Raw genomic sequence first — 11019 nt, 5'->3', positions numbered from 1 at the left:
TGTGTCTTCCTTCCGTCGACAACATCCCCCTCCTGACTTCGCGAAGAAAAGAGAACTCTACCGTTTTTGTGGTCGCTCTGCCCAAGACAGCTCCCAACCACCACATCTCCCACCAGTCCTTCTCTTTGAACACAAGGTCTAGCGGGGCACCTCCCCAGGTATAATCACACCCCCTTTATTAACCTGATTGGTCCCTTTATTTATCTCTATTTACCTTTTTCAGTTACTTAGATACTTTACTGATTACATTGGATTTCAATGGTATTTACTTTAGTTTCCAAACTATTCACCTAGCAATAATCTCCCAGATACTCATAATATTTATCCTAACTATCTGTTGTTTAGATTAAATAAGCACTTATGGTATACATTGCTAGCAACAATACTGGTTTCACTACCGAGGCACCTGTTGCTATGTTAACATTTACCAACACCTTCACTTGGGGGGAGGAAAACGAAGCACACACTGCTGCGAAAAAGGGGAAGCGACACTTTCCTAGACAGCGCCTCAGGTGACGCCTGGGGCTGCAGTCTCAGCATGCAAAGCACGCACGGTGGCGTCCCCTCAGGCGCGAGTGCTGGAGAACTCGAATAACAGCCACGACAAACAGCTGTTTGCACAACCAATGGGCCCCTCACAGCCGAATTCCTTTTTACACACCTAACGTAAGGCTCCCACCACAGAAGAAAAGGCGAGAGACAAGCGGTCGCGTCCCCTTTAAACACCTCCTCCTCTTCCCCTTTTCACGTGGTACACGGCAAGGGTGTGGATTTCACAGTGCGTCACTTCCGTTCTTCTAGTGGTACAGTGGACCTCCGCGTGGAGAAGGATGTGAGTTTTAGGCTTTCCTCTTTTGCGTTGCTGGGTCTGTTGTCGTTTTATCTGTTTTGTCTTCTGATATCTGTCTGCTAAGAGTTCGATGCCTCCTGGGCGGCGCGCTGAGGTAGCCCTGTGTTGGGGCTTTCTTCTTCTTTCCTCAAGTGTCTGCTGCACCCCGTGGGAGGGATGCCCCACTGGGGAGTGGGCTGGGGGTGGGAGGAGGAACCGCTATTGAGGAGAAGTCCCTGCGTTGGGGGGGGGAGGGGGGAGGAGGGGCAATGAGGTCTTGAGCGAGGGAAAAAATGGTGGCAAGGAGCTACTCGACTCCGTTCCTACTGTGCCGGAGTCGCAGTCTGCCTATAGACGGTTCCCAACTGTCCCCTCCCCACACTTTTTTTTTTTTTTTTTTTTTTTTTTTTTTTTTTTTTTGGGGTGGGGGGGAACGGGGGTCGACGATGATATGGAACTCTTTCTCCTGTTTTTCGCTGCTGCCCTCTTTCTGCTGTCTTGCCATAAGAGGACCTGGGCGGCCTTGCCCGCGACTCCTATCCGGGCCCTCGTCACTTGCCCTGGTGGGGGGGGGGGGAGGGAAGAAAGAGGAAGGGAGGAAAATGGCGGCTGGGATCCGCCTACTGGTGTTCCCAGCTCCTCTTTCTCTTCTCTTCGTCCTCGTGTGGTCTGTCTTTCACTCTCTCAGGTGGTTCTGTCTCCTTGCTCTCTGACTGCCAATCTCTCCTCAGGGAGTACCGCTACCCCCCCCCCCCCCCTATTTAACTTCAATTTTTACCCCCCGCCTTCCTCCTCGTTGGTGCTTACTCATCCTAATGCAGGCTTCAGGGTTATTGTTTGTGGCTCCTGGCCCTGCGTTATCGGTCTCCTTCAGCCCCTCGATTTCGTGTGATTACTGCTTGATTTTGCCTTGTCCCCTTCCAGCTCTCCTTTGCTCTCCATCCTGCAGCATGGCTTGTTTGCTCCAGCATATGGTGTTTCGTTTTCAGTGTTACAGCTTCCATCGTTGTTTTCCAAGCTATTATGACAGAATTTGCCCCACTTTAGAACCATATTGAGCCATTAGCATTGTTCAAACTCTGTTTTTACCTGTGCATGTGGTTTATTTCACCACTAGTTTGTTTAAAAACGCACATTTTCCTTTACTGAGATATGCTTCTCTAATACTTTCTTAGCCTTTCATAGCTTAAGTTTTATATTCAGTTTTTTGTTATGATTGTTTTTACTCTGAAAGAAAAATAAGCTGTTTTACTTACTTGTCACAAAGAGTTTCTAGTAGCAGGCAAGATGTTCAACTGCTATATCTTACCACACGTTTGCATAGTAAAGAAATGTAGAAACACCTGTCAGCATGCATTCAAGGAAAGCTGAATATCCACTTGTTTGGCAATTTAATAGACCCTAGCAACTGATTTGTTAAAGCTGCAGTAGAAATATTAATTGTAATGCTGTAGCTCATTGTAACTAAGGTTTTTTTTTAGACTTGTATTATTGGTGGGAAGTTTAGCTTAGTGCACGATTATATAGCTGTTGCTTGCATATTCAACTAGGCAAAATCTTTGTGTAAGAATATAGATAATGCTTTGGCCTTAATAGCTTGTTTATGAATGTAGCATTGAGAAATCAAGTGAAGGATAGTAGTGTACCGTGTTCTTGGAAAGAAGTCCCTTTCTAAACAGTTTTGAAACTAAAACACTGCATTTAAGACAGTTGCAGCAAAAAAAAAAAAAAAGGGAATAGGAAATGGTGCTTGAGATCACATGAACAGTGTGTATTAAGGCTTATATGAAAAGACAGGAAAGCTTAGGAGGGTTTTGAATAAAGTGATGATTTACAAACAGGTTTGAAGATTACTTTCTGGATGTAATGGGATGTACCTATTGTACAGTGTTCTCATGTTAGCTTTCTCTTTGTAGAATGCCTAAGTCAAAGGAACTTGTGTCTTCAAGCTCATCTGCCAGTGATTCAGATAGTGAAGCTGACAAAAAGGTGAAAATTACATGTGGTTTGTTACTATTGTAATAACTATTATGTGGCAAAGTACGTGTTGTTCAATGTGATTTATCAGACACGTGAAAAAAGATTAGGGCTTGAGTAGGTAAGGTTTTTGTCTTATGGTAAACTTTTTTTAAGTTGCATTTTGCTTTATGCGATATTTTCCGCGTGGCATATCTAGCCATAAGCTTCGTAGACAGAAGGCTTTGGTATAAGCAGAAAATCTCCACCTGCCTACTTATCCCTGTACCACTTGCTCATAGGGTTTGTGTTATTTTTCTTTTACTGTAATACTATCTGCTAGTTTCTTACTTAAAAGCTGGGCCAACCTGAGTGTCTTTGAGTCGATTAGTGTTTACATGTTAACTGTTTTTAAATGTGTAAATCAAGTGTTCCCACTTATTTTTAAGTTAATCTGTAAGTTTTGGTTGGTGTACCAGTCATTATGAACAAAAACTGAGTATAATAATGAATTACCTTTTTTAGAAATGCTAGGTGGTAATGGATACATTAGATCTTTTAATGTATATGAGAAGACAGTCTGCTTTACTGAATTGATTCAAATGAGATGTAGTTGCCATAAGCAAATTAGGTATTCTGTCAAATGCTAATAATATAAGAGAAAATAGGTGATGTTTTTTTTTTTGTTTTTTGTTTTTTTTTTTTTTGGTAGGGAAATGTATTCTTGAGAAGCTATACTCGAACTTTTTGCTTCAGTGGGTAATGAGGGTTCTTTTTCTTTGACAACCTCCTGTATGTGTTGCAACCATTCCTCTTTGAAAGAGGCTACCCATGATATGGTTCTAGCAGGTGAAACTAACTTTTGGTATTTCTGTATCACTGTTTTCTTGGTGTGAGGGAGGTGGACTGGGGGCGTATGTTTATCATGAATATTGATAGAAATGGTAACTTCATAGCATCTGCAAGTAATCTGATTTACAGTTGATACCATCTGAATATTTTGAAAACATTCATTATGCTATAGACAGAGATGGGACTCTGATAATAAAGGAAAAAAGTTACCTAAATAGAGGTGACTTCCAGATCCCTTTCTTTGTTATCTCATTGTTATTTTTTAGAAGTTGTTAGCTGTCCTGCATTTTTGTTGTTTTCAGAAGAAAAATGTGAAACTTCCATCAGATTATTTTTTTGATTTAAAAACTACTGAACTAATAATATTGCTGTGCAGAAAGAGTAGGCTTTTTTGAAATATGCTTTGATCTGACTCTCTTTAAAGCCAGAGTATTACAGATTTCACTGGGAGCAGAATTAGGCTCATTTGGAGATTTTTTTTTTTGGAATTCCAGTCTAAATTGTACAGTATTGGAGGCCTGCTATCACAAAAGGAATGTGGTAGTGTGTAATAGTAGTTTGTAGCTTCTAATGGAAGCTTTTTTGTAACTAGTGGTTGAAAGCTATGGTTCATGCATTTCTATTCTTGCTTCAAGGCCAAGCGGAAAAAGCAAGCAGCTCCAGAAAAGCCTGTAAAGAAACAAAAGACGGGTGAAAGCTCGAAAGGTGCCGCTTCTTCTAAGCAAAGCAGTAACAAAGATGAGAATATGTTTCAGGTAAAATTGATGACTCTTAAATCCTGGTTAAAGTAGCATGTTACATCATATTCATACTGCTTCAAAGTTCATATTGACTATCTTGATAGCGTAGTGCCTAGTCTTCAGAAGCCTTGGTCAAAGGGGTATTATGGTGCTACTGTACAGATGAGGTACTCGGAAAAAGCTTTGTCAGGTTTCAGTAGAGAAAAAGAATCTGAGTTGTGGCAATTGATCTAGCTATCCCTCCTGGCTTTTGACCATGGTAACTCTCTAGGTAGTCATTTTGTCTGTAAATACAGTGCTCATCATGAATATATTGTAAATATTAAATCAGGGTAGTTTCTGGGTAGAAATATTTTCTGATCGGGGCTCTTGAAAGATAGGTTCTTGGAAACTGAAGCATGGATTCTTTATTTAAGTAGGTCAAGGACATCTTGATTCCGGTCTTATAATATGATGCCTTGGATTAGGGTTTGCTTGTTTATTTTGTGATGCAGATTTTTCTCATTGAACGTTGAAAGAGATTATAAGGTCATCTGAATGTAGATTTTTTTTCAGTAGCAAGATGCATTTATGAGCTCAGGGCATGGTTCTTGGGGTTAGCAGTAGCTGTGCAAGAACTTATGTAGCTTTGAATCCCCTATTTTAGGGGAGTGGGTCAAGAGTTAAATGTTTGTACCTAGGTGGCTTGATAAAGGCAGGGGATAGGAAAAACTTAATCAGTGTATCTAAGAACTTTTAGGTTTGTGGAAGGATGTCTAATAAGATGATTCCGATATTTGGTAAGGCAAAAGAAATGGCTTTGGGCTGTAGCTGTGCAAAGAAATATGGCAAAACATATTTTCAAGAGATAAGGCCTGCATGATTATATAATACAGGGCAGTTACTCTTAATGTTATCGGTCCTTACTTCTTGTTTAGTTAGTGTCTTCAATCAAAGCCCTCCCTCTGTTAATGGCTGTACTAGACTGCTAGTTGGACCTAAGCCATCAGTGTTCTTTGGTCTCTGCCTGCCTTTTAGTTACTCAGCAGCAAATATATATTAGATTGCTTTTTCTGTTATGTGAGCCATTGTGTTTTTTTATGCTACATCAGCTTAATGTACCTTAACTGAGGTGCAACTGTTTTGTGTGTAGGAGTGGCAGCTAATAATGTGAAACTGAGTGACTTAATGTTCTAAACCTCAGACTGTTCTAGAAGTATACAGTTTCCCTTAACGTAGAGCTCTGCTGTATTCAGAAGATTCAGCATTTTTGTCGATATTTAGTCTTATTTTTTTTAAAGTTGGTGTAACTATTCTTGAAACTCATTAAGAACAGAATTAATCTAAGTAATAGGGAATTATTTCAGTATGAGACCAAGTGTATTTTATTTACACATCTTGGCCTTTTAAAGCTTTATAGGTAGTCTAGTATACTTTGAAATTTGTTAAAGAGGTTTGGGCAGAAGTGGAGTGCAGAAATTCATTTTGCTTCAGTTTCTGATATTGCTAGAGGTCCTAAAGAGAAGTGTTATTCATGTTAATGTGGAAGGGTTTAGTGTTCGTGCATTAGATTCCCATCTGTGGCTTCAAGCCCATGTAAGCTCTGCATTGCGTGCTTTGGTTAGTTTGACAAATCCTGTCATCTACCTATGTCTGATTTGGGTAAGGTTTGTTAATGCTGTCTAGATACAGTATGACTGTTCAGAACGGAGCCGCATAACGCAAGGCATTTCACAGAATTTATTTGCATTTGTGTGAAAAGAACTCTGCCCACACTGTACCTCTTTTTATAAAGTTATATCTGCTTTTTGACTTGTGAGAAATAAGTTCGTCAGCTTCATGGTGTAATGTCTTTACCTACCATAAGTTCCTGAAAATAAATAATAAGCTTGTGATGCTCTCTAGAGGTGATTGATCATAGAAATTATGAATAGTGTTGCATCGGTAACCACTTCAGTTCCAGAATTCATGTTCTAAACCAATTTGTCCTGCAGAGCTCAGCTGTTTACAGAACTTTGCGTTCTAGGGATTTATTATCTTCCTGTACTTATGCTATACATGTGGTTATCAGCTAAGATAGACTGACTTTTTATTTTGCAATTTCTACTTTTACAGTGTATATGCAGTTTTAAAAGAAACTGGCAATTAGAGGGGAAAATGTAGGTAAAAAATACTTGCTGAAACTCATGTAGGAAGTCAGTTGTATATCTTTGAAAGTAACCTAGGCACAGTTCAGTGCATTTTATTTTAGGGAATGGAAACCTGAAAATAGTTTTTTGGACTTAATTCAGTAGAATAGTGTATCTGAAGAGCTGTGATATCTAATAAAAACATGCGAGCTTGTGTATTAAGGTTGAACAGCATTAACTTCCCTGCTTTAAAGCAATACAACCCTTGGAATGCTACTGTGATTATAGTGATAGAAAGGTGTCTTAGTCCAGTGAAGTTATTCTAGCACTATCAGCTGCTGTGTGGGGGAAAAACATTGTTCAGAAATGACTCAGTACCAGAATTACAGGTATCTGGACCTTAAGAAAAATCAATTTACTTGGGTATATCTAATCTTGATTTTTTTTTTAAATATTTGTTGTTAATTAGAACTGTATGTTAGATACCAGTGTTAAAGCTTTTATCAGTGACAACTGTTTTGTATAGAGTTCAACTAAACATTCTGAATTTAATGTGAGCATTCAGATGAAATGTAGACAGGCGTAAAATCTAAGAATTTCAGCACTTTCATTTGGAACTGTTTCCAGTTAAGGTAAACTTACTGACTAAATAATATGTATTTTATGTTCTTGCACCCGTGTCTTACTGTAGTTGAATTACGATATGTAGTCTCTATATTTAAAATCCTAAATCATGTGACTGTGATTGCATCTCTAATTTGCTATATTGTATTTTATTTCTTAGAGCAAATCTTGAATTACTTGGCAATGCACTGATAGCATTTGATTAAAGGCTTAAAAAGATGTTCTTGAGTAATACTTGAAGGGAAGGAGGTGTAGAAGTCACTTGAAGTTGGTGAAGCATTATACTATAAAACCAAGAAACTTTTTTCTTTTTTTTTTAATGCAGGCTATTTAGGATATCCTTTGCCAGCAGAGCTGACAAATGTGGCCACGTTACTAAGTTTAAGTCTGAAAGTACTCAGCTGCTCTGACAGCATAGCTTATTTTTGTGTTGTATTTGTTAGTGCTGTGGAAATAATAGTATTTTATGAGTGATTTATTAATTACAAATTGTAACCTCTCCTTCATTTTGAAGGATACCTTGAAGTAAGAAAAAATGCTTCATGCTTACAGTATCTAAAGATACTTCAATTGTTTTAAAAATTTTGGAGTTAATTTAACATGGTCTGCAAAAAAAGAAAAATGTCTTCAACTGAACATAAAGCACACTTGTTTACACCTATTTTATGAAGTAACAGCTTAGACTTAAACATCTGTGGATGATTTTAATTAGTTTAAGAGTTCGTGTTTTCTGGTCTTACTTAAAGCTAGTAAGATGTTTTTGATCCCATGTTAAATTGTCAGTGCAAAATGCATCTATTAAGGAAAATTAATATTCTTAATAAAGCTTTTTTACCACCTTGTTTTTAAAATTGCTTGCTTTAGGATGTGGTGGTGGTTTTACTCAGGTGGGCAGCTGAGTTCCACCATGGCTGTGCTCTCACTCCCCCTCCTCAAAGGGGAAGGGGGAGAAGATATGATGCAAAGGGCTCGAGGGTTGAAATAAAGACAGGGAGATCACTCAACAATTATTGTGATGGGCAAAACGGACTCAGAGTAGGGAGATAGTAATAGGCAATAAATCTTACTAACAAGTTAGAGAAGGGAGAAACAAAGGAAAGAAACCAAAAATGCCTTCCTCTTCTACCTCCTCCCCCTTGAGTGGCACAGGGGAATGGGGGCTGTTTTCAGCACTTTGTCTCTGCTGCTCCTTCTCGATCACTCTCGTCCCCTAGGCCATGGGGTCCCACCCACAGGGTGCAATCCTTCCTGAACTGATCCTGCGTGGGCTTCCCACAGGCAGTAGCTCTTCCAGAACTGTTCCAGGTATGGGTCTGTACCACGGGGTCCGTCCATCAGGAGCAAACTGCTCCAACCTGGGTCCCCCATGGGCAGCAGCTGCTGACAGGTCACCTGCTACTGCATGGGCTCCTCTCCATGGGCTACAGGTCTGGCATGGAATATGCTTGGGCAGGGGTCCTCCACAGGCTGCAGCCTCTTTCAGGGCAGGTCCACCTGCTCCACTGTGGTCTCCTCCACAGGCTGCAGTGTGGAACCCTGCTCCACCGTGGTACTCCATGGGCTGCAGGGGGACAGCCTGCTTCACCATGGTCCACAGAAGTACACAGGGGACTTCTGCTCTGGTGCCTGGAGCACCTCTCCCTCTCCTTCTTCACTGACCTTGGCGCCTGCAAGGCTGTTTCTCACTTTCCCAGCTGTGGAGTCGCAGAAGTTTTTTTCCCCTTTCTTAAATATGCTCTCACAGAGGTGCAAAAAACATTGCTTATTGGCTCTGCTCTGGCCAGCAGTGGGGTCCTTATTTAACATTGGGCAGCTTCTGGATTCTTCTCACAGAAGCCACCCCTATGGTCCCCCTCGCTACCAAAACCTTGCCACGTAAACCCACTACAGATGTGTTCATTCTTTAGGAACTGTATACAGAAAGTACATACAGAACTCTAAGCATTTTTAAATTAATTGTGTTGTTTTTATTACATAACTTCTGCTTCTCAAATTCACATCAATGTCTGATGTGAGTATATGTATTTTCAAATGTGGGGAAAATTTAATAATCCTAAATATGTAGTGTGGTAAAAACATGCTATACTTCCACTTCTGCTCTCCACCCTCAAAAAAAAACAGGCCTCATTCAGTTAAGTTGTGGTACAGAAATTCCCAAAGTATCATTTTTAACAATTTCATGCCATGGCATGTGCTGGTAAACTGAAAGTTTTGGTTTTGGAACATCTGGTTACAGTGAGAAATTTTTAACCACTTTCCATTGAAGTATCAAGATGATTTGAGAACAGGTGTGGGGCCACTTGGTGGTTTCCTTTCATTTTCCATCTGTATTTTCTTTTTTTAAACAAACCAACCAAACACCATTAAGACCCCTCTAGGAATTGTGCTTTTCTTGTGTGAATATCTAATTTTTTTTTTTTTTTTTTTTTGTAGATAGGAAATGTACTAATAGACAATAGAACTCAATCTTTCTTTATGGCTGTCTTTGGTAGTTATAATACAGGCAACAAAAGTAAATTGCAGGGTGTGGTAGTCTGGGTGTGATGCTGCCACTGCTGTTTTCCAGTGGTGGTTGTAACCTGCCTGTGAAGAGCCCAGCCATGGTATCCACTAGGCAGAAAGCCGTGGCCTCTGCATCCCTTGCAGCCTCTCCAGCCATGGCTACTCATGTGGCTACCCAGGCGGAGGTCTTGGGGAAACATGCGGCCCTCCAGGTCTTGGGCTGTAGAGTGTGCCCGAGTATTGTCAGTGTCTGACAGCAGCAGTGGGTATGCCTGTGGGAGATGTGCCCAGGTTGAAGAATTGCTCAGCCTGGTGGCGGAGGTTCGGGAGGAGGTGAGTAGGATGAGGAGCATCAGGGAATCGGAGAGGGAAATTGACTGGTGGAAGCATACTCTACCCTCTCTGAGACAGATGCATGAGCCAGCCACCACACAAGAAACAGAAGTTCCCCCTTCCCACCAGGCAATAGGAGGGGACCTAGGACAAGGGGGGGAATGGAAGCAGCTTTCTGCTTGGGATGGTAGGCGAGCCTTCTCCCTGCCTACTTCACCTTTCCATCTACCCTTACATAACAGGTATGAGGCTCTAGAGCTTGACAGTCAAAACAATGATGTAGATGAAAGCCCATCCCGGTTGGAAGGGGTGTCTAAGGCAAGGCAACCTACCCCCTGCATTGCTACATCTTCTATCAAGAAAGAAAACAGAGTTACTGTCATAGGGGGCTTGCTTCTGAAAGGGATAGAGGGCCCGATATGTTGTCTGAACTCTTGCCACAGGGAAGTCTGCTGTTTCCCTGGGGCTCAGGTAAGAGACATTGCTAGGAAAGTCACTTGCCTGGTATGGCCCTCTGACTACTACCCACTACTGTTTTTTCAGGCTGGTAATGATGAGGTAGCAAGGGGAAGTCCAAGGGCAATCAAGAGGGACTTCAGGGCTGTGGGGTGACTGGTTAAAGGATCAAGGGTACCGGTTGCATTTGCCTCTGTCCTTCCGGTAGCAGGGATCAGTGTTGACAGGTAGACTCAGCTCATCAGTATGTGGCTCTGAGACTGGTGTCACCAGCAGGGTTTGTTGATCACAGGAGGGTCTATGCGACACCAGGTCTGCTGCTGGCGTCAGATGGGATGCACCTCTCGGGGGGGGGGGGGGGGGGGGGGGGAAGGATTTTTGCTCAGGAGTTAGCAGGGCTGATAGATAAGGCTTTAAACTAGAGTCTAAGGGGGAAAGGGATAAAACCAGGCCTACCAGTGATAAGTTAGGGGATGACATGCCAGAATAAGAGGGACTGTGTGCTAGTGAGATCCTTCAATCTGCTCCACTTGGTGCTGCGTACAATGAGGTGCATTTGGAGTGCTTCTACGCCAAGGCACGCAGCATCAGGAGATAAACTGGATGAGCTAGAAGTCTT

At 41.5% G+C, this 11019-nt stretch overlaps 1 protein-coding gene across 1 annotated transcript in view; it reads left to right on the top strand.

Annotated features, from left to right (window-relative positions):
• Nucleotides 1-538: 538 nt before the first annotated feature.
• Nucleotides 539-11019, top strand: part of LOC311426365 (activated RNA polymerase II transcriptional coactivator p15-like) — a 33954-nt gene continuing 23473 nt past the window's right edge. Inside the window, exons 1-3 of the mRNA XM_084502824.1 lie at nucleotides 539-832; nucleotides 2746-2818; nucleotides 4273-4392. Coding sequence (XP_084358950.1) covers nucleotides 2747-2818; nucleotides 4273-4392 — 192 coding nt within the window. The 5' untranslated portion in view covers nucleotides 539-832; nucleotide 2746. The remainder of the gene's footprint in view (nucleotides 833-2745; nucleotides 2819-4272; nucleotides 4393-11019) is intronic.

The sequence above is a fragment of the Aythya ferina genome (assembly GCF_964211825.1).
Source record: "Aythya ferina genome assembly, chromosome: W".
NCBI classification, from domain to species: domain Eukaryota; kingdom Metazoa; phylum Chordata; class Aves; order Anseriformes; family Anatidae; genus Aythya; species Aythya ferina.
This window is presented reverse-complemented; position numbering and strand designations above follow the sequence as displayed.